The sequence below is a fragment of the Balaenoptera ricei genome, chromosome 16 (assembly GCF_028023285.1).
Source record: "Balaenoptera ricei isolate mBalRic1 chromosome 16, mBalRic1.hap2, whole genome shotgun sequence".
Lineage (NCBI taxonomy): Eukaryota > Metazoa > Chordata > Mammalia > Artiodactyla > Balaenopteridae > Balaenoptera > Balaenoptera ricei.
Window position 1 is genome coordinate 5,842,120 of NC_082654.1, and position 24,105 is coordinate 5,866,224.

Consider the following 24,105-nt stretch of genomic DNA (forward strand, 5'->3'; position numbering starts at 1 on the left):
CCGGTCCTCCAGGGGGGGACCCTGCTCCTGCCACAGAAAGGCAGACCCCAGAACCATGCCCGGGCACCAAGGGCAGAGGCACGGTGCCTCCGATTCCGGGTGTCTCAGAAATCAGCTAGAGCCCGAGTAGACAGAATTAGTGGGCAGGTTTTTATTCATTATTGGGCAGGTCTGTATTATACTCCATCATTTTCTGGAAGAGATGAAAAGTATGTAAAACTGCAGCTAATAACACGTTCCATTTTGGGGGGGGCCCGATATTGACAGGCAGTGTGCTGGGCCCGTGCAAACTTTTCATAGTTCTCAGCCCTTCAGTTTGCCCCCTTAACTCAGGAGCAAACAGCGATAGAGTGAGGGAGCTCCTCTGACGCCCAAACCCAGGCTGCTCCGTCCACTTTCTCAAGCTTCATAGGAGAGGTTATCAGACCCTACAGATTCCGCTCCATTTCTACCTTTTCTACCTGTGCAGTGATCATTAATATTGCAAACTCTCAGCTTGAAGCTTATTGGACAGGTAATGATTGGCAGGTTACTTCAACTAGGCTCAGCCTTCTCATCTGCAAAATGGGGATAATAATTGTGCTCTCCTCCAAAGGTCATTCTGAGTGTTAAAGGAGATAACCTTTGTATCCAATATCTGTCTTGCTGTGATCACACAATAAATTTTAGCCATGATGGCGTAATAGTGACACTGACCCGACTCAAAGCACCTTGGGGTTGTCCAGTGAAATTTACACTGTCCTGGTGTTTATGAACCAGCTTACAGAGGTGCTGCCCATTTATATAAAGACCCATGCTATCAATGCCTTGTCCCAGGGGATAAAACCACTCTCTGTATGAAACGGTGTATTTCATTTGAAAGGCAATGAGTTATGCAATTTATCACGTCCCCCCCTTTGGCCTTGGCTGCTGCAAACTCACCCTTAGTTTGTGATTCTTCTGTGCCAGGGTCATCTTTAGCCCAGGCTTTATGGTCCAATGATTTCTCCAGCTCATTACTTGCTTCTTTTATCACGGTTTGGCTGGTTTTTATCTGTGTTGTTAATTATAAGCTACCTCAAACGTGATTGGGTATACATTAGAAAATAATATTCATTATAATTTAGTGTCAAAGGTATTTTATTAAATTGTAGGAATTGATCATTCTTATAATAGTTTGCACAGTAAACAGACTGCTGTGTTGCCCAATTTTCTAGATAAACCGGTTTGCAAAAGTCGGTAACACATATTACAAGTAGGGTAAACAAATTAACATGGTGGTGTTACCTGAATGTATTTTAATACTAAGGGAACATTTCCACAGTAAAAATGCTGCCTGGCAAGAGAACCAGCATCACCAAAACAAGGTGAAAAATAAAAAAGTAATGAGAAGTTGAGGGGAAATGTGTATCCGACTGTAGGCAGTAGTTCTTTGTGTATCTGACTGTAGGCAGTAGTTCTTTGTCTCACATCTAACAGTGCTCTGCAGAAAACTTTAATGGTTGTGCAAACGTGTTTTACTTGCTAACAAAGCCTCAGATATAAATGTCAGCGTGATGATTGCTGTTCCTGCTCAGGAGAAATAGCACAGGGTGGACACCCCACCCCCTCCCCAGTTGCCATGGAAACATTCTGGTGACTTCATCACAGGTAGAGTGTTTGGAGGTTCTTCAGCCCAGCGCGGAAGGTGGGAGCCTGACTCATTCTGAGAGGAATTGCAGATGTAAACTGTGGCCGACTTTTCTTTCCTTTCGCCAAGCGCATCATTGTCATTAAAAGACCTTTGAATCTAAGTAAAATGTCTTTGAAACATCAGTGGGATATGATCAAACTGTCAGAGGAAGGTATGTTCTGATTTTTTTCCCATAGATAAAACTCTTAGCAAAATATAAAATAATTTGTTCGTTCAGTCGACACTCAGCGAATGTGTTCAGTTGGCAGGCGCCGTGCTGCGCACAGGGCGAAGGTGATGGTGAGACGTCCTCTACCGGCCTCTGTCAACCTGGGGGACAGACTCAGAACAGACGATTACAGGCCAGCGTAGCGAGGACACACAGTGATGCCAGCCTGTCAGGGAGCGCTGTGCTGGGTTGAATTGTGTCCCCCCAAAGACGTGTTCAAGTCCTAACCCCCAGACCTGTGAATGGGACCTTATCTGGAAATGGGGTCTTTGCAGATGAGGTCATATTGGGTTAGGATGGGACGTCAATCCAGCGACTGGGGTCATTATAAAGACAGAGGGATTTGGAGACACAGGGAAGATGGCCATGTGAGGATGGAGGTAGACCAGTGATGCTGCCACAAGCCAAGGGATGCTAAGGGTGGCCAGCAGCCACCAGAAGCTAGGAAGAGGCAAGGATGGATTCTCCCCTGGATTCTGCAGAGAGAGCACAGCCCTACTAACACCTTGGTGTCAGACGTCTGACCTCCAGAACCCTGAGAGAATAAATTGCCATTGTTTTAAGCTGCCTTGTTTGTGGTAATTTGTTATGGGAGCTCCAGGAAATGAATACAGGTGGCAACACAGGTTGGAAGGCATGTGGGGTGGGGGCAGGCCTAGGAGCCCTTCTGAGAGGAGGTGGTCTTGAGCCGTGCAGAGGAGTTAGCCCCCTGGGAAAGTTGGGCAGGTGTCATCCAAGGCCAAAGTCACAGAGACGATGAAGCAGCCACATCCAGGAAGGAGAAGGAGGCTTATTTTAAGGCTTTCTATCCTGATCTCCTTTTTTAAATTCTTTTTTGGAACTTGGGAGAGATTTTATTAGAGAATAATTAGAGAATTATTTCATGCAAATAATTTTACTTAATAGACTTTTAAACTTCAAAGTCTTTGGATTATTTCTTTTTTAAAAATTTATTTATTGAAGTATAGTTGATTTACAACGTTGTGTTAATTTCTGCTGTACAGCAAAGTGACTCAGTTACACATAAACATACATTCTTTTCCATTATGGTTTACCACAGGATACTGAATGTAGTTCCCTGTGCTATACAGTAGGACCTTGTTGTTTATCCATTCTATATATGATAGTTTGCATCTGCTAATCCCAAACTCCCAGTGTATCCACCCCCTACCACCCTCCCCCTTGGCAACCATTCGCTATGTCTGTGAATCTTTTTCTGTTTTGTAGATAAGTTCGTTTGTGTCATATTGTAGATTCCACGTATAAGTGATATCGTAAGGTATTTGTCTTTCTCTGTCTGAATTACTTAGTATGATCATCTCTAGGTCCACCCATGTTGATACAAATGGCATTATTTCATTCTTTTTTGTGGCTGAGTAATATTCCACTGTATATATATACCACATCTTCTTCATCCATTCATCTGTCAGTGGACATTTAGGTTGTTTCGATGTCCTGGCTATTGTGAATAGTGCTGCTATGAACATAGGGGTGCATGTATCTTTTTGAATTATAGTTTTGTCCAGATACATGCCCATATCCTGGTCTCCTTGAGCCCCAGCACCCCATGCACATTGACTCAGATTGTTATGTGTATGTTTCCCAGGTCCTGTTCTGGGGGGAAAATGTATGCCCTTCATTAGAGTTTTCAAAGGAGCATGTGACCTTCACAAGGTCACAAACTGGCAATGTCAAGGGGATTTGGGAGTACCTGACAGGAGACGAGGCTGGTGGGGTCACCACTTGATTGTGACCTTGCTGAGACCAGGCAGTTCAGGGAAGATTAAGCTGATGAGATGTAGCAGAGCCTTTTTCATGAGATAAATCAGGACTTGGCTTTTAGCTGGACATTGGCAGTGAAGGAAAGGGTGGGTGTGGAGGGGGCACCTCAATTTCTATTGTGCGTGATGGGAGGATGGTGACCACTTGCCAAGAAGATGGATATGGGGGAGGAAGGGGAGGGGAAGGAAGGGGAGGAGGAAGGGGAGGAAGGGGAGGGGGGAGGAGGAGGAAGAGGAGGGGAAGGAGGAGACTGTAGTGGCAGCAGCTTGAGGGGAGTTGGTTGGTCCCTTTTTGGAAAAGCTGAGTTTGAGGGGGCTTGAAGGCAGCTGGTTCTAAGGGCTGGTGCCCACAGGTGAGGTCTGGGTCTTTCCTTGGCATTGGTCTGAGATTTGGTAGGAGGACCCGGAGGGAGTCAAGGAGAGAACCCACTAAAGAAAGGAAGACACAGTAGCCAAGAGGGAGAAGACAGTAAGAAGACCCCATTGTTCCAAAAGTCAACCATGAAAAGATGGTCCAGAGGCACGGGGTGGCTAACATGGTCAGATCTCACAGAGGTGATAGCTTAATTCAAATCTGAAAAGTGATTGTCTCTGAGAAGCATCTACTTAGAATATTAAGAAAGGGGTATTGCTGAGGGCAGGTGAAAATTCCGAGTAAACCTTGCCTCCTATCAGACTAGAAATGAGGGAAGCGTTTACAGTCTGTGAAGCGGGAATGTGACTGTCCCATCTCTGTCCCTGATACACATGATAGAGATATGAAAACAAGCAAGCTCTCTGTACTAACGAAAGGCTGGGGCGTTCATTATTTACACACGATTTCGATGGATGGGTTCATTAGTCAATGCGTGATGTGGCTCGTCGGCTATTTTTGTACAGACAACTCAAGCCACGCTAGGTGCCGCATGGGAATTGTATGCAATGCCTTCCCCGTATCCCAGGCTTCACGCCACATGCTGCTTGCCATTTCCCAGATTTGCTGGACTTCTCTGCTCTTACACGTTCCCTTGAGCCGTTTCCACTTTTCTCTTTTGCCTCTGCTTGGGCTGCGCCACCTTCTCCCACCCCACGTCCACTTTTGTCTAAATCCACCCCATCCCACACCTTTCCTGGGTCCCTTGGCTGGCAGGGCTCTCCCAGTGGCTTATTGGGGCCAGAAGTAGCCAGACTGTGACTTTCCCTTAGAGCTGTGGGAGGAGACAGCCTCTCACTGCCTTTGCCGCCCGGTCCAGCCCGGGGGCCTCCATCACCCTGAGTGCGGCATAAACTCCCGCCCAGATGGATCCCATCCCTGAAGCACTCTTCCCTCCAGGGAGGACACTGGAGTCCAGGAGAACCTGGGTCAGGGCCTCATACTCAGTTCATGTTGTTCTGCGCTTGGCCTCCGGGAAGGCCTCCAGGGCAGGAGTGGCTGTGGAGGAACGTCTCAGGCTGGTGGAGACAGAAGCAGTTCCATCTTTCCAACCATCACGGGAGAGAAACCCTCATCAGACGTGCCCATGCACTGACACTCTCCCCGGGCACAGAGGGCACTGGGCACCGCACACAACCAGTTCTTTAACCAGCCGTGAGTGGGTGGCTCACCAGGCTGAGGTTTAGTTTGCTTCAAAATAACAGCCCGCTGCCATTCCTGATGGCTTCATTCTCATTGTAAGCATTGATAAGAAGCCCCATTTTGATGCCCTAGGTGTGGTTTTCTAAAAGCCGTGGGATGATGGTGAATCAAAAGCACTCCCATCACCTTCTAGGGCCTAAAGTCACCATCCGTACAGGAGCTTGTTAGTCTAAGACCAACAGTGTTCTTGGACTTGAGCTGCAGGAAGTGTCCTAGAAGGCTTAGTAAAGCCCAGAAGGCTGAGTCCTGTGCCAGAGTTTCTGAATCTGTAGGTCTGCCGGTCAGTGGGTGGGACCTGAGAATGTGCATTTCTTTCTTTTTTTTTTTTTTTGGCCGCCCCAGGAGGCATGTGGGATCCTAGTTCCCTGACCAGGGCTCGAACCCACGCCCCCTGCAGTGGAAACACAGTGTCCCAGCCACTGGACCACCAGGGAAGTCCCTGCATTTCTTTTTAAAAACATTTTTATTTTTTAATGTTTTTATTGATGTATAGTTGATTTGAATGTTTTGGGTATACATTTTATATGTATATATATATATATATATATATAAAATATATGTTCTTTTTCAGATTCTTTTTCATTGTAGGTTATTACAAGATATTGAATATTGTTCCCTGTGCTATACAGTAGGACCTTGCTGTTTATTTTATATGTAGTAGTGTGTATATGTTAATCCCAAATTCCTAATTTATCCCTTCCCCCCCTTCCCCTTTGGTAACCATAAGTTTGTTTTCTAGGTCTGTGAGTCCATTTCTGTTTTATAAATAAGTTCATTTGTATCATTTTTTAGATTCCACATATACGTGATATCATATGATATTTGTCTTTCTCTGCCTGACTTATTTTACTTAATATGATAATCTCTAGGTCCATGCATGTTGCTGCAAATAGCATTATTTCAGAGAATGTGCATTTCTAACAAGTCACCCCGTGATGCTGAGGCTGCTGGCATGGGGACCCACGTTGAGAGCCCCCACTATTAGCCAGCACCGTGAGCTGGAACTGTGTTGAGCTTCCAAGAAGCAGAGCCTGAGGCAGGGATTAGGGGGCATGAGGGAGGGGGTGCTCTTCAGGACAGAACCATGAGAGAGAGTGAGGGAGGCCTGATGGGGAAGGTGGTGAGGAAGGATGGGTCTCAGGTACAGTCTGGCCCTCGGTTTATGCTCTGGAACAAACAAAAGAGTTGCCCTGGCTTTTGTACCCCTCAGAGTCACCACTGGCTGTGGGCCAAGGTGGAGAAAAGTATAGCCTTTGTCGAGGATGGTTCTCAGAGATGAGCAAAGCTGGGAGCCTCTGACAGCTACTCTCCCAGCAGCCGGGGGCAGCAAGGCAACGGGGCAGGGCAGGAATAGAGTCAACTCAGTGTTCTAGATCCGTAGCAGGGAAACTGGAGGCCCTGAAGTTACGTAAACTACACAGAGGCACACAACTAGTATTTGGACCTGGACTGCCCGACTCCTGTGACGAAGCCCTGTCTATCCTACAGGTGCTCAGGGCCCACCCGCCCTCTGCCAGTTTCCTTTTAACCGGGACCATTTCCTGATGCAGAGTGAAATTGACTTGCTGGCCCTGGGACAGGCACCTGCCCCTGCGAGAGCTCTGGGAAAGACCAGCTCGCGCTGTGGAGAGAGGGAGCAGACTGGCCTGGCCACCTCCTGCCCTTGCAGCAGGATCTCTTCCAGAAACCAAGGCCAGGTGCCATGTGTCCTGGCTTCTGAAAATTTCTGTACTGGGGACACCAACCCCAGGCGCTGGAAAATGCCCAAACTCCTATCAGTCTTGTTCTCGGTAACCTGCCCCAAATGTCCACTGGCTTTGCCTTATTCAGAGATGCCAGAATAGGGCCACCCAATAGAGGGGGGCTCTGTCAGTAGTGACAATTATGTGGTCAGGTGGGAAGGGACAGGGGAGGTGTTACCACGTGACAGGCACTCTGCTAAATTCTTGATATTCGTTGTCACATGATTCCTTGTAAACCCCCTAGGAGACAGGTCTTGTGTTTCCTCTGACACATGGGAAAATGAGACTCTGACAATTTAAGGAACTTGCCCAAAATGTCTTAAACTGCCCAAATGGTTAGTGTCAGAGAAGGATTTGAATCAGGGTCTTTCTTTCCCCAAAGTCTCTACTTTTTACCATTCTGGTAATCCCCCTCCTGAGGCCTTTGGGGTCGTCATTAATTGATCAGGCACCCTCATGCGTGGCCGTAGTCTCACCTCAGTTTTACTCAAAAACAGGCTCGTAACTCTAAGTTGCAACTTTACCATTTGTGTGGATTCCCACACACATTTTAAAAAATTTTGCATGTTGCAATCATGGGATTCATAAGCCTTTGATTCCTTTCTTTCAGTTAATGTTGCATTGTAAGTACTTTCCCATAGCGTCACCATTTTAAAGGCCCTACATTCCAACCTCAGGCTCCCCAACTAGGCTGTGATGGGCGTAATAATGGTCCCCCGAAATATGTCCACGTCCTCGTTCCCAGAACCTGCGAATATATTACCTTTCATGGCAAAAGGGACTCTGCAGGTGGCATTAAGAACCTTGAGATGGGAAGATTATCCTGAATTATCTGGCTGGCCCAATCTAATCACAAGAGATGTGACGATGGAAACAAAGTTTGGAGTGATGAGGGGCCATGAGCCAAGGAACGTGGCAGCCTCTAGAAGGTGGAAAGGCAAGGAAATAAGGTCTCCCCAGCCCCTCCCACAGGAGTGCAGCCCTGTCGACACCTTGATTTTAGCTCAGGGAGACCCATATTGGACTCTGACCTCCAGAACTGTAACGTAATATGTTTGTGTTGTTTAAGCCACTAAGTCTGTGGCCATTTGTTACAACAGCGATCAGACACTCATACACAGCCCCTGCTTGTCTGACGGTGGCAGTCTCCCTCCTCCCTGCTAGAGACGATGACACTTCTCCATAGCTAATGCTTGTTGCATGTTGTTCTAATCTGGGCATTGTGCTACAGGCTAGCGATTTAGGTCACTTATCCTTTTTTCAGGAACTCTGTGAAGTAAGCATCAATATCTCCATTTCATAGCAAGGAACCAAGGGATGCTGAGTCATTGCCCAAAGTCTCACACGTAGCCAGAGACCCTGGGACTTTGTGGCCTGATTCCAGTGAGCACGGATGCCTTGGTGATAGTGACCATCTGGGTCTGAGTGGGGGACGGGGGACAGCTGCCTTGGTCCTGCTCATTAACAATCATAACCAGGGTCATTTATCGAGCATTAACCCCGCCTCCCACACCAGCCCGAGCACTTTACATACGTTACCCTTAGTGCACGGATGGCAAGGCTGGGCAGGAGGTGTTATTATCTGCACTTTATGGATAAAGAAACTCAGAACGGGTGAGCAACTCCCCTACTGCAGGTGAGCTGAGCTGGGATGCAGACCCAGGCCGGTCTGGCCCCAGACCTGTGCTGACTGTGGAGTTCTTAAACGTGGTGCCACAGGACCAGAGCCAGGAGATTTCCATCTTCATCAGCTTTATTGTCAGTTCATCATGATGTATCGACTCTGCACAGAAATCCATGACATCTTTCAGGTCTTATATTTGCGCTTCACAGGAAGTAATCTGTGCACATCATCTTGGATGACTGTCTCTGTCACTCAATAACAGGGATGGATGGAGACAAGCCACAAGTCTAGGTCGAGCTGACGGGAGTTCTTTTATCACCCAAGGACAAGACGAGACATAGGCTTTGGACGGGTCCGTGGTAGCCCTTGAAATTGCCATGTCCTGACCCCTTTGCAAACTTGAAAATACTATAGCATATCATTTTTCCCATAAAATGCTTTAAATTTTATCTGAATTCTTTAATAAACCCTTCTCATGAGTTGATAAAGACAATATGCTAATTTAGAGAGCTGCTTTCTTAAATCTCTTCTTTCTCATCACCAGCACCAGCCGCTGGGAAAGCATTCTTTGTAGTCTTTTGGAAAATCACTTTCCCCAGAATGTCTGCATTTGTGGAAGTGACATTGTGACCCTGGGCTGTGGAGATGGGGCCACACAGACTCTCATCATTACCCCACCTTCTTGTGTTTGACCCACATTCCTGCAGTAGCAGCAAGACACGCAGGCAGACGTCCTAATACCGCTGGTTTGCCTCACAGGGTGCTTTGTTCTTCTACCCAGCTTTCCGCGAGGTGTGCAGGGCAGGCTGGGTGGATGAGGAAGTTCCGTAGAGCGATTCCGTAAACTTGTCCATTGTTTTCAGGCTGGTGGATGGTAGAGCCAGGACCAGAGCCCAGGTTCTACAATTCTTGGCCCACTGCTTTGTGCTTTTGGATCCGATGATATTCTCGGCTATTGCTACGGCCAGTATTTATGTGGATTGTGGTCTACGGTGTCTCATTTATCCTCACAGATATCATCACAAAATTATCCTCAGATATTCCAAAGCAGTTTCAATATCAGTGTCTGAGTCGCTCAAGACTCCTTCTAAAATGATTGTGTTAAGAGGTTGGATAAAAGTCGACCTTGCAAGTTCAGGCTTTCTTAACTCCAGGGCTGTTGAGAAATCCATAGAACTGATTCTTCTGCTGGGTGTAAGCTCAGGACATGGGTGAATGTGTGAGGGCTAAACTTGTTCAGTTATTCCTGAGTCTAGGAACATAAACAGTGGTATGGAAGAAGGAATCTTGCAGCCTGATAAACTAAGTAATAAGGAGCTCAGAGCCTCCATGGAGGGGTGGAGTGAATGAGGGAAACAGACAAAGTTTTATCATGGGTCAGAGTACACTGGATTCACTATTGGTTCATATAATACTTGAGTAGATGACATTAAGTTTTATAGTAAAGTTATATACTCCATTTTATCCTTTCGTATACTAAAAAATAGCAATATTATCTCCCTTTGCCTAGGATTGTGGGACAACCAGTACAGTCCCCACGATCAAATTGCCCGTAAAAATCTCCAGTCTGATGTTCCAGAGAAGAAATCTGACTTCACTGAGGTAACATATGTTTCTAACTTCTAGAGTAGTCAGCAAAATGCAGCTAATTGTAAAACATGATCACCGGACTACTTGTGATGTGTTTGCATTTTATTTTGTTTAGTCGAAAATGGAACCAACACAGCAGAAAATCTAACCATCAATGACTAAGACTTTACATTAAAGTATGCAGTGTGTATTCAATTATTCCTTTATAATCTTGACCTATAATTTGTAGATTTGCAGTATCAAAAGAGAGTATGGTGATTGAATCTCAATTTTAAACCAAAATTAATCTGCTGGAGAGAGAGGAGGATGCCATTTGGCATCGTGAAGGTGGAGAAGAGGTAGTTTGAAATCTAAGTTACCACAGGTTGTTATAACTGCAAAACGTGTCAGTAGTCTCATTCGGGGAAGAAAATTAGAGGTCATATTTACAAAATGAAATGTTTCTGATTCTAGACAATAAAAAGCTCTGTACACAGTGGTAGTATTGACAATGTATCACATGCCAGGCTCTGTCTAACTGACTCATTTCGTCCTTCCCGTGATCCTGGGAGGGAGGTACCGTTGGCTCTCCATATCCACACATTCTTCATCGGCGGGTTCACTCAACTGCCGATTGAAACTATTTGGAAAAAAACTTCCAGAAAGTTCCAAAGAGCAAAACTTGAATTTGCCACACGTCAGCAACTATTTACATAATATTTATATTGTATTGGGTATTATAAGTACTCTAGAGATGATTTAAAGTATGCAGGAGGATGTGCATAGGTTGTATGCAAACACTCTGCCATTTTATATAAAGGACTTGAGCATCCCTGGATTTTGGTATCTGAGGGCGTTCCTGGAACAAATCCCCCTTGGATACCGAGGGACAACTGTACTGTTATTATACCTATTTTGCAGATGAGAAAATTAAAGCTTCAATAGCTCCAGTAGTTGACTTGACCCAAATCTCGCAGCTCATAAGCTGTCTGGCTCCAGAGCTTCTGTTCTGATCTTGCTCTAAAGGGCTGGCATAGAGCAAGGCTCATTCCAGTGAACAGAACTTAAAATATGGACTTTCCTGCCTGAAAGAATTGTCTGAAGTGTTACCGTTTACAAGGCATCTCTTGTCTTTCACAAATGAAATTCTGCCTCCAACTTTTGTAATTCTAAGAGAGGGTGGAATTGTAAGAATTGATCCCTCATAACATTAAAGCAACAAGGGTATCTGTAAAAAATACTTTACCCCCTAAATGCTTATCTTAGGTATTATCCTTTGATTTAGCTTTGCGTTTAATAAAGTTCAACGTTTCCTCAGAGACCCCAGGCCTGAAATCTCACATGATGGAGAAAAGACACTGTTCTGGGACCTGAGATTTAGTCATCAATATTTAAAGCCATTTCTATGTGGAACACGGAGCTCCCTGTCTGAAGATTCGAAGATGGGTAGCAATAATTAATGTGTTCCCTGAGAGCAGGAGCAGGAACCCCAGGCTGCAGGGAGGGAAATGAGTTGGAGGAGCCGTGGACCATTGAGAACCATCCCTGGCAGGAGATGCCCCGTTAAGAAGGAGAGGATAATGTGAAGGTCAACTGCTACTTTTTTTTTTAAAGAAAGATTCCATCTGAAGATCTTTCCCACCTGTTTTTCACATTGAGCTGGTCAAGTTCAGCATTTTCCTGTTGATGTTAAAATTAATCAGTTTGGTCATGAATGATATAGATCTTTGGGGCCATGTGGCTGAGTCTCTGTAACACACACACACACACACACACACACACACACATTCACATATTCACACTTGATTATTATCTATGACTGAGTTAACGCCCAGAAACCATACCTTCTAAACATATGCTTTGTAGTGATCCGGATCATCTACTTTGATCAAAGCAATAGTGTGACTTTCAAATTTCCCTCCTAACTTTGAGCTTTGAACGCTTGTCCCTGTGTGTTTGTTATAAGGATGCTGTAAGATGATGAAACACTCCAAACGGATGCCCTTCCTTTGTAACTGCCATAAATCTCCGCCTCTCCTCCAGAGCCTGCACAAGATTGATCACTTTTCCTTTCAAATTCATCGAAGCCATAGAAATGATATGCAGGCACTTCTTCAGCCAAGTGATTACTTAAGAGGAATGAAATATGGAACAGAGTTTTCTTTGTTAAAAAACAGTGTTTAAATTTTCCCTATAACAAAAATAATGGCAACTTCATATAGACACTTAGGAAAATACAGGAATATAGAAATAAGAAAATATTTATATATTTCTTTCCCTTATTTTTCCCATACATTTTTAAACATAAGACTGTAATGTATATCAACATTTATAGCTTTCTTTTATTACATAACATTCCATCACTGGCAACTTCCCATATCATTTAAATTCTTTGTAATCTTTACTTTTAATTTCAGCAGAATATGATGCCGTCGTGCATGCCATGATTTACTTGCCCAATCCCCTTTTAAAATTCATTTAGATTCTTGCCAGGTTTTCACTGTAATACATTACACTGCATTGAATCCTTTGGATTCTAGTAAATGTGTGGAAAGATAAAAGTTGCAGGATGGAGAGGGGGAAAATCTCCAATTTTTCTTTTTTAAAAAATCTTAATTTATTTATAAATTTTTATTGGGGTATAGTTGATTTACAATGTTATATTAGTTTCAGGTGCACAGCAAAGTGAATCTGTTATACATATACATATATCCACTCTTTTTTAGATTCTATTCCCATATAGGTCATTACAGAGTATTGAGTAGACTTCCCCGTGTGATACAGTAGGTCCTTATTAGTTATCTATTTTATATATAATAGTGTATATGTGTCAATCCCTGTCTTCCAATTTCCAATTTTTCCATTTTGTCTTAAAACCATCTTTCCCTATTGTTACATACCAGAGTGAACCCATACATTTGAAAACACTCTTACATTCAGGATGAAATACCACTATGTTGGCAGATTACCTAGTGATGATGATACTAGATCAACCAAGTGGGAGTAAGCATGCTGGCAGCTAATGCAAAGGTAACTTCAGTTTGTATCTGTGGAGAGACAGGACCAAAGGCTCCACTGGCAAATACAGTTGTACGTTGCAGAACAGCTATGGAAAAGGGAAGAATTGTCTCATGGAGAAAAATACAGGTTTCAAAGCTATAGATTGGATTCGGTGCTTATCCTTTGGAGAAATAAATTGCTACAGGAATGGAAGCATCCTAACTCCCGTGGTTCAGGATCTGATTTCCCTGATCAGTTAATGTTTACCTCTCTCTTACTTCAATTTATGAAGCGGAGTCCTTCTTAGTAATATGCCTTAAAGCATAAATATAAAGTTAAAAACAGTCAATAAAATGAATAGAACTATGAAAGCAGTTACCAGCACTACAAAATCATGCTTGAAACATTTAAAAGAAATCAATATCTTAAAGCAACATTTATGAAAAAGAGAGTGTACAAAGGTAGTGTTGTGTGGTGATGGTCAGGACATGGATGATTTGCTACAAAAGCCAGACACAAATCCCAACTATTTTCATTTGACCTCTCTCTGACCTTGAATGTTCTAAATACAAGATTATTTATCTAATCTTAAATACAAGATTATTTTCTTCCTTTCAAATCAAATCTTACATCAGTTAATTTTAGTTTAGATAAAAGACATCTTTTTTCAAAGCCATGTTCAGTTAACAGAGGACAGATGGAGTGACACCTTGAAATAGCTTAACTGGGGAAGATATTTGATATAAAAGATGTGATTACTTTTTAAGAAAATTTGTCCTGTTTCAAAAGTAGTTGGTGGATAGGAATATCAAGTAGCCCCTCTGCCTCATCTCTTTCTTGGTTTCCCAGCTCCGGAAGAAGAGCAGGACCCAAAGTGATGTCGTGTAGTCTGTTACGGACAGAATCGTGTCCCCTCAAATTTATATGTTGGAGTCCTAACTCCAGAACCTCAGAATGCGTATTTGGAGGCAGGGTCTTTAAAGAGGTGATTAAGGTTAAGTGAGGTAGTTAGGTAGGATGGGCCGTAATCCAATACAACTGGTGTCCTTGTAGGAAGAGATTAGGACATAGACACAAGCAGAAGGAAGAAGATGTGAAGACACAGGGAGAAGGCTCAGAGGGAACCAACCCTGCTGACACCTTGACCTTGGACTTCTAGCCTCCAGAACTGTGAGAAAATAAAATTTCTGTTGCATAAGCCACCCAGACCGTGGTACTCTGTTATAGCAACCCTGGCAAACTGATACTTATTTTTAAGAGGTTAGACCTTATCTTTAGTTATTTCATAGATCTCAATGAGAAAATAAAATTTCATAAATAGAACTTCCCATACAAGTGTATGATATAGATTGAAGGACAAAGAGTACAGTGTTTCCTTTTTAATTTCTCTCAGTTTATTGGTTGGGGCTTTTGTCAAAGCTGAGTCTAAACACCTGAAAAAACTCAGTAGAATTTAACCTAATAATCCCTGGCCTGGCAATCTGATGACCTGCTTGATGTTATGTCTGGTCTGTTAATTCCATGAGTCCAGGAAGTTCCCTCAGCACCCAGCACAGAGCCTGGCACATAGTAGGTGCTCAATAAATATTTGTCTGATGAGTGAATAAATAAATGGTTTGACCATGACTCTATGTTATGAATAACAGAATTTGCATCTAAAATAGTTACTTTCATTCTATATTCACATTCACAAAATTTCACTGTATTGGGTATGTAATGGGTTATGCAACTCAAATAAACTCAAATGCATTCATTATAAACTCCTGTGAAATATGTATAATTTTGATATAAATACCCCCTCATTCCTCCATAGGTTTGATTATATCAGATATCCACTGATTTCTGCTAAATCACAGGACAAGTCACACCCTGGAGTTACATAACATGTTCATATCTTGAGAGGTACTTTCACACCCATCATTGGTTTTGATTTCCACAACTTCCGTATGAGGTAGAGGAGGCAAACAGATTTTTCTTTGGAACTGGGCTTCCTTCAGCATTGATCCCCCAGGAACAGTGTCACCCTGATATCCTGAGCAATGACAGAGCTTCAGAAATAAGTTCAGATTCACATCATTCATTATGTCTCTTTGCTTATCTGTTTGCATTGGATGGGATCAAAGTCACAGTAGCACTTGCCAGCCCCAAGGTAATGAAATGGTGGTTGATTCTCTGCCCATCCTTCTGGGCCTCTAGGACCTCCTGCTGTAATGCCCACAGCCCCAGCACAGCCCCGAGGACGTCTGTCCAGTGTGGTGGCCCCAGGCTGCGGGTCGTGGCTCCCCGACTCAGCTCAGATGTGCAGTCAGGTTGATGTAGCCAGAGTCAGCGCCTTGTCTACCCTTGTTCCAGGCTGAGATGGCCTTAACTCATTCCTAGACACACACCCCTTGTTTCTGACACTCCTTGTTTATATCAAGGCCAAGGCTCTCATGGGATCTTAAGCCTAAAGGGTGGGGTACCCTCTTAATGTTGGAGACCAGAGTACGAGGAAGGCTGGCCTCCCCACAAGAATTACTGTTTGCTCCTTGCTGTATAGCTGGGGAATCCAAGGCCGCCTCCAAGGTCCTGTGGCCAGTCTGGGAGCCCCAGGCTCAGGAGGGACCTCAGGAGGTCCAAGTTCTGGCCCAGCATCCTTTCTATCTTATCTGTGCAGAAGAATCACCTGGCAGATCCTTAAAAATACAACTTCTGGGCCTTATGCCCTGAGATCCTGATTCACCTTAGGTCTTCAGAGGAAAGGGTTTAGAAATCTGCATAAAATGCAGATTTAAATCCTAGGTGTTTTCTATGCAGGTGATCACTGGCCCAAACTTCGGGAAACAATGCACTCTAAGACCAATGCTGCCCAGTTTCCAAGATGGGTATTTGTTTTCAAAGACCAGTGTCAAAGGAGTTCCTTCTGGGTGTGATTATGCACTTTGTAGATTGCACGGGAACAATTATCATCAGAACGAAATTTAACTAAAACGGGAGTGATAGTGTTCAAGTCAAACAGCCTGGGGTTGGTACCAGGTGAACTTCAGTTTTCTTGTGGGTAAACTACAGCCATGGAACGTGCTAGGTGGAGGGCGGGGAGGGAGACGGAGGGGGAGGGGAGAGGGAGGCGCCTCAGGCATCCAGGTGGCTCTCAGCATTGCCGGCCTATGCAATCAACTGGAAGCTTTAAAAACCACGGATGCCTGGGCCCCACCCCCAAGGATTCTAATGTAATTGTTGGAGATGACGCCTGCGCATTGGGGTTTTTACAAGCTCCCAGGCGGCTCACGTGTGTAACGTGCGCTGAGAAACGCTGAAGAGGAGGCCCTATCTTGAAAGCGGAGGTTTCAAGCAGAGCCTGGCTTACACTTGCCATCTGGAAAAAGGTAGCCGTGGTGTTTTTGTTGTTGTTGTTGTTTTTTAATAAGTTTATTTATTTTATTTACTTATTTTTGGCTGCGTTGGGTCTTCGTTGCTGCGCGCAGGCTTTCTCTAGTTGTGGCGAGTGGGGGCTACTCTTAATTGCAGTGTGTGGCCTTCTCATTGCGGTGGCTTCTCCTGTTGCAGAGTGCAGGCTCTAAGGTGCACGGACTTCAGTAGTTGCAGAACGCGGGCGCAGTAGCTGTGGCTCGCAGACTGTAGAGCGCAGGCTCAGTAGTTGCGGAGCACGGGCTTAGTTGCTCCGCGGCATGTGGGATCCTCCCAGACCAGGGCTTAAACCCGTGTCCCCTGCATGGGCAGGCAGATTCCTAACCACTGCGCCACCAGGGAAGCCGAACCATGGTGTTTTGACTTTTTAAAAAATGATTTTCAAAATGATGCTCCTATCCATTTCTTCTTCTTCTTCACCTATCTCTTGTCATCTTTTGAATTTGCAACTCACCACATATCTTTATTATTTATTTTCAATTTTTATTTTATATTAGAGTATAGTTGATTTACAATGTTACCATGTATCTTTCAAATATAACAACGTGCCAGGTGCTGGAGAGTGCCAGGAAAGCAAGAAAACAAAGGAAAAACCAGGAAGGACAAGCTGTCCCTCTTCCCATGTCTAATAGTAAGGACTACTGAGTAATAGTAAGGACGCAATGAGTAAGGACTGTTGGGCTAACATCACATGAGTGGGGGTCTTCCCATCAGAAGTCCAGCTGGAGGAGAGCATTCCACTAGTTGAGTAAATGAATATGCATCCTGCTCTAAAGAAAAGGCCACTGTGCTTTCTTATCCCATCTTAGGAAAAGAGAATAATTTGCTCTCATCAAACGCAGGCCCTCCCCCATTTTGAAAAGACCAGCAGTCCCATGACTCTGTCAGTGTTTCTCAAAGTGTGTTCCCTGGATCACCTATATCCGGGTCCCAGGGATGTTGGTTAAAATGCAGATGCCTGGACCCTACCCACAGACCTACAGAATCAAAGTCTCTGGAGCCCGAGGAACCTGCAAGTGTAACATCTCAGGTGCTTCTCAGGTACCTTGGCGTTTGAGAACTGCTGCTTAAGTGCTAAGCACCAGTTATGCGTTCAGGCTCCTGAAGTGAAGATTCTGCAGGCAGTGTGCGGTGAGCAGTTCCCAGGGTTATTTTGGATGCTGTGCGGTTCACGCAAGGGTTCATTTTAAGCACGTAGATTAATGAATGCCAACATAGAGGCTCAGGATCCCGCAAGCATTCACTAGTGCTGGATGCCCTCAGTCTTCCGTGTCGCTTTCTGCAGTGCTTCATGCACACACGTAATAAACACAAAATGAGGGCAGAGTCTTCCTCTTGGTCTCAACCTGGTTAGATGCTCTATTAAAAATCATAGCACATTGTTTTGGACACACTAGTGATTTACTGTCAGGACATAGGATCTGCTGATTAGGAAGCAGGGTCTGTTGATTAGGAAGCATGCAACACCTTGATCATTATACTGGACAAAAACTCATGCTTATGCAACTGAGCATTGAAATGTAGGAAAATCTCATCTGTCTTGTTCCAAATCCCCACCCCCATCCCATTCTGTTATGAGATTGTCATCAGTGTGTTAGTCTGGGCAACTGTCAAGCTTGGGCATTTGATTTCCATTGTTTTGATTTCTGGACTTTGACCCCTGTGATGCCAAGCCTGAGTGAGTGACTGAATTCCAGTCTAGACCAGCAAAGATGGAAGGTTGTGCTGGGGAGCTGGGGACTGAGGGTCGTGGGGGGGCTCCTTGGAATCACATTTACTGTTTCCGTGGAGGAGCATGGACTCATCTCCCACGTACACCTGTGCCCCCAAATCCCAGCCCTCCTCCAGAATCCTGCCTTCCCTCCTCTGTGAGGCTGTGAACCTGTGTTCAGGTGCTCCTGGGCCTGGTGAAGGCGATTATCGAAATTTGGCGATCCCCATGGACACAAACACCATTAAATAAACTAAGAACAGACACCCAGCAGAGAAAAACCAATTCCCCAGTCAGAGGAATTTTCCCAGATGTTTAATCATTTCACAAACAGATCTGGGTTTCCTGCCCTTCAGATGCTCAGAGGTGTTGGGTGTCAGGTGCGTGTTGAAAGGCCTTGGATGAGAAACACTTGAGCATTAGGAACAAAGATCTCCAGCATCCTCTTGGCCCTTGAAAGAGTCCCCTGCCTGCATGACAATGAACTGCTTGAATAATTGCCATCTTTTTCCATTTGCAGGGGACTCTGGCATCTCAGAACACAAAAATGATTTCATCTATAGTCATTTCACAGCTGATTGATGAGAATAAATCAAAAGAAAATGGGGCCGAGTTGCCTGTGCCGTGTGCATATCCCATGAAGCTGTCGCTGGCTAATCGCAGTGGAGTCACTATTAACAGGGCCTTCGAGTTCCTTCCCGGTGGACTAGGAATTCAGACACCGGCGGGGGGGCGAGGCCCTGCGACAGAGCCGCCGCGCAAAGAGGAGAAGCCATGCGGTGGCTCCCAGAAGGGATTTGCTTCCATCACCATCACGGCCAGGCGCGTGGGGCCCCCTGCCAGCACCCTGGTGTGGGAGGCTGTCGGGAACCCGCTCTGCATCAAGTGCAGGGCCCAGGAGGCTCTGCTCAGGGACCCCTCTGCTCTGGCTGGTGGGGCCGATCCGGGTCGGCACCATGGACCTTTCACCTGCACAGAATTCTCCAGAAACAGCTCTGTGATGGGGCTGAAGGTCCCTGAAGCCCACGCACGGCTGTGTGAGGGACACGAGTACTGGATCACCCATGTGGGCAGCAGGGAGGACCATTTTTCTCCAAGCACCCCACGGTCACAGGCGGGAAAGAGCCCGCTGGTGTTCAGCTCCTGTGTCCATCTCAGAGTCTCTCAGCCGTGTCCAAATTCCATCTACTATCTGGACAGGTCCCTGTCTGTCCCCATTGAGCCACCTCGACTTGCTGGCCCTAAGATGCACAGATCCGTTCTGTCCCTCAACCTAAATTGCAGTTCACACAGACTGACACCAGATGGGGTAGATGGCACAGCTAACGGAGCGCCAATAAGCAGAGCCCTGAAGCTGGAGCTCACGGAGGGAAACCAGAACCTCCTAGGCCCACGCTGGAACCTAGGTTTGCAAGAACGTTTCTTGAAGGAAAACCCATCGTTGGGGCGGGTACATCTGGGGACCGCGGGAACCGGCATGTGTCCTTGGAGAGGCTCTCCTCCACTGGAAAATACAGCTGCGGGGAGTAACCAGATCACTGTGAGAAAAGGGAAGGAGGACCATGCAGCTCATTGTCGAACCGGTGGCCATCGTCATGCCAACCACCTGTCCATTCACATCCCGGGCTGGAGTTACACGGCAGGTGAGTGACACTCCCATCCTCCCTGCCACCAAGTGCACGCCCCTCCCCACTTCAGGTAATTGGTGTGATTGCCGAGGTGCGTAGTGAGTGAGTTTCTTCTACGTGACTTATTCCAAGAAGCAGTTCTCAGTAATTGCTTCATCTACTCCACTCAAAGTTGACCGTTGATAGCTCCATGTTGATGTCTGGTTTGGATAGATTTTCTTAGATGATACTTTGGTAGATTATGAAAGGCCTTCCCTCAAACGTTTGTTTCCATCAGTAGCTCCAGACCATATATAATGAGTAGGGAACTCTACCCCAGGTGAAGTTCATTCAGGCCCTTGTCATTCCAAAACAGGATGAGAAGAGCCAAGGGCCGTCCACTCCCAGATGTTTTGTCCCTCTGGTATGGACATCTGCACATCTGGAAGTCTCCAGAGTTCTGCACTTTTCACTTTTCAATCGGGTAGTTGATGTTGATGGGTTGGCCTTAGAAACCTAGACCACAAAGCTCCATAATGGAGTGTTTGTGTGTGAGAGTGTGTATAATAATTATGGGACATTTTCAAAAAGAGGCAAACCTGGGACTCTCCACACCAAAAAACAGAAGCAGTAGTTTTCTGATTCTTTAGTTGTGTTTTCTGGGGCAACTCGGCTGGGATTTGAAACCTTTCCGCCACTGCCAGGGCCAGGCAGAATTCCCAAGGTCAGCTGTCCTGGGCACCCTTTACCTTTCTTGGGAGATCGGGGGTAGAGGGGGGAACAGGCCTTAGCCAGAGGCCAGACTTCTCTCCTTCCCTGTGTACACTTCCGCAAGAGATTCTGGTTTATGAATTAGTGACTTTCCACTTGGGGAAAATATTTAAAGATAATAGTGGTAAAATTGAAAATGCGGCATATGCATAATAATTTTACAGTGCAATTTTTGTGCATTAAAAGCTTTATTAATTAATAAAAATGACTGTAAAACATTTTAAAGTTGTAATGTGAGTAGAAATGTTAAGTGATGTAATTAATTTTAACAAGTGTATATATATTGAATGCTCAGAGACCTTTAAGGCAATTTGACATGGCTTTCAGACTGATTAGACTGTTGAATTCGTCTGAGTCTGGCAGACTTATTGCAAGAAGGAAAACATAAGTAGCCATCAGTGTTGCAAAGCTAGGCCTCACTTTGGGTTTTAAAGACATTCCTCAAGCCAGCCATTTCTTCTTCCTTGTTGATGAAGAGTCTGGAAATATACGACCTACATTGTTGTATGCTCCCCCATTGAAGCGTATCCTAGTCTTTGTGCTGTGTCTCATGGTATGAAATAGTAACTTGGATTTATAGCACTTTCACCAAAGGAGCCTTAAAAATCACCAGAGCCAGATCTCAAACATCCATCTCAGAGGAGAGGAGCATGAACAGAGCAAATCCCTACATCTTAGTTTTGGCTTTTGGCGCAGACAAGATTTTTGATTGTGACTTTGTGAAATGACTACTCCTAGAATTGATTTTCTTAAGCAAAGAGTGCAAGTTAATTTTTACTTCCTATGGGCCGACTTCCCTCAGAATAGCTCTAATCCCAAAGATTCACCTGTGGAGCATTTGAGTGGCTCTAAATCACATGACCTCATTCTACCATTTGAGGAAGGAGATATTTATGGCGGCCAGGTCACCTTCCTTAGAGTTGCTGATCTATTATTTTCCAGCACGTTGAATGTGGACATGCCACACTAACTCTGATTCTGTTTCCTCATCTGGGTAACTAGAGAAGGGGTTGGATTTGGTGTTCTTGAAGGTCCCCTTAAGCTTGAAAACATTTCCGCTCTATTTTTCTGAGATGAAATCTATAAGGGAAAGAGGTTCCAGGTGACTCTGGGTCCCTCAGTCACGAAGTTCAAAGCTCTAGAACCTTGGGCTCACTGTTGAGGACACATGCATCCATGTGTACAAATGCACACTCACACACACACGCACGCACTCATGCACGCACACACACATCCCTGTACGGTTGTGCTCTCTCACTTAGAAACTAATTTGCAATGGAATGCATTTCTGCCCGGGTGATAAGGAAGCACTTCTTGTCCATGCTGCAGAATTCTTGCCTGAAATTCATAAGCACAACTCACAGATTCTAACTACCACAGTCTGTCCTAGTATAATCTACACAAGGCTTCAGGGGGGAGCTCTCTGACCTTCAGTCTTGACAAAGCTTTTAAACCTTAATGCGAGTGCTTTCCGACGGTGGCGATGCTCATTAAAACTCCAAGGAACTGTTTGTATTTTCTCATCTGAAACTGGAATCTCGTCTGAGACATTCTTGACAGCCTCCTGTGGCTACATGTGCTGTCAGTGGCCAGCACACTTTACAGTTACTGAATCTGATTCTTTGTATCTGAAAGATTCCAGAATACAGAATGAGCAGTATCCTTGCTAGCCGACTTACATTCAGCTGCAAGGTAGGTTCAGCCTGGGAGATTCTACAAATGGAGGCAAAGCAATTTTAGCTCTAGTCATTGGGTCATCAGACAGACAGTCCTATAAATTGTATTGTTGAATGAGCCTCCGGGACATGCACCCAGAAAGATTGCTAAGATTAGGGAAAATGGGATGCCATCAAATGCTTTGTGCAGAGCAGATTGGCCGTGTCTGCTGGGAAATAACAATTTTAACAGACCCAGGGCTACCTGTTCTCTTTTCAGAGGCTGAGGGCTTGTGAATTGGTTCCCTCTTTGTTCATTTCCTTGGTCCTTGTAAGTTTGTTACTTACATCTCCACTGTTAGAAGCATCCTGCTAGCACCTGCTAGATGGACATTGTACAAATCCCTGCATCTATTGTAAGGAAGAATGTCACCATCACCATCACCACCATCATCATCATCATTATCATCATCCTATCAGTACCCACAACATTTACTGTGGAAATCCTAGATGCCAAGCCCTGGGCTACTTCCACTGTATTTATTACTTTGAATCATTCAAATCATTCTGTAAAGAGAATATCATTATTCCTGTTTTGCAGACAAGACAAATGGGGCTTGAAGATTAAATAACTTGCCCAAGCCCACCTGGCCATGAAGTGCCAGAGCTGAGAACAGTCATGTGTGTTTGACTCGCACTGTGCCATCCTCAGTGACAGCCCAAAGCAGAGCAGTTAGGATGGTGGGGACTCTCTCGGTGGTGGGCCCCATCTCCACTCTCCCTGTCCAAGGTGATGTTCAAAGACTGCTCATGGGCGTATAAATAATACCAGCATTTGGTGTCCAGTTACCCTGGGTAAAATCTATTAGGAGAGTAAGCTACACAGTTAACTTCTAACTAAATGTAACAAGCCATGCCGTTTGATAGTTAAAACTTATTGGCGGGCTTCCCTGGTGGCGCAGTGGTTGAGAATCTGCCTGCCAATGCAGGGGACACGGGTTCGAGCCCTGGTCTGGGAAGATCCCACATGCCACGGAGCAACTGGGCCCGTGAGCCACAATTACTGAGCCTGCGCGTCTGGAGCCTGTGCTCCGCAACAGGAGAGGCCGCGATGGTGAGAGGCCCGCGCACCGCGATGAAGAGTGGTCCCCACTTGCCACAACTAGAGAAAGCCCTGGCACAGAAACGAAGACCCAACACAGTCATAAATAAATAAATAAATAAAGTACTACATACCTTTAAAAAAAAAAAAAAAAAAAACTTATTGGCTCAGAAATCCCTCCCAGCCTGAAATCTGTTCTCCTGGTGTTCTATGGGATGTACAGTGTTGATCTGAATGTTTCTCTCCTCACTGGGTGTTGCATGCCTAAACCAGTATTTTTTTTTTTAATACATTTATTTATTTATTTATTTTTGGCTGTGTTGGGTCTTCGTTGCTGCACAGGCTTTCTCTAGTTGTGGTGAGCGGTGGCTTCTCTTTGTTGCGGAGCATGGGCTCTAGGCACGTGAGCTTCAATAGTTGTGGCACACGGCCTCAGTAGTTGTGGATTGCAGACTCTAGAGTGCAGGCTCAGTAGTTGTGGCGCACGGGCTTAGTTGCTCCATGGCATGTGGGATCTTCCTGGACCAGGGCTCGAACCAGTATCCCCTGCATTGGCAGGCAGATTCTTAAGCACTGCATCACCAGGGAAGTCCTGCTAAACCACTATTGACTTCGATACGTTACTTACTGCCAGTTTCAT

The 24,105-nt window shown here is 45.1% G+C and overlaps 1 protein-coding gene across 3 annotated transcripts in view; it reads left to right on the forward strand.

Moving 5' to 3' along the window:
• Positions 1-24,105, forward strand: part of C16H10orf90 (chromosome 16 C10orf90 homolog) — a 237,714-nt gene that overhangs the window by 135,587 nt on the left and 78,022 nt on the right. For 2 of the 3 annotated variants that reach the window (XM_059899883.1, XM_059899884.1), the window contains exons 3-4: positions 10,153-10,244; positions 18,851-19,973. In XM_059899883.1, coding sequence (XP_059755866.1) covers positions 10,153-10,244; positions 18,851-19,973 — 1,215 coding nt within the window. Of the gene's footprint in view, positions 1-1,801; positions 1,824-10,152; positions 10,245-18,850; positions 19,974-24,105 lie in introns of those variants that run through there. The other variant, XM_059899885.1, reaches the window with a different exon arrangement.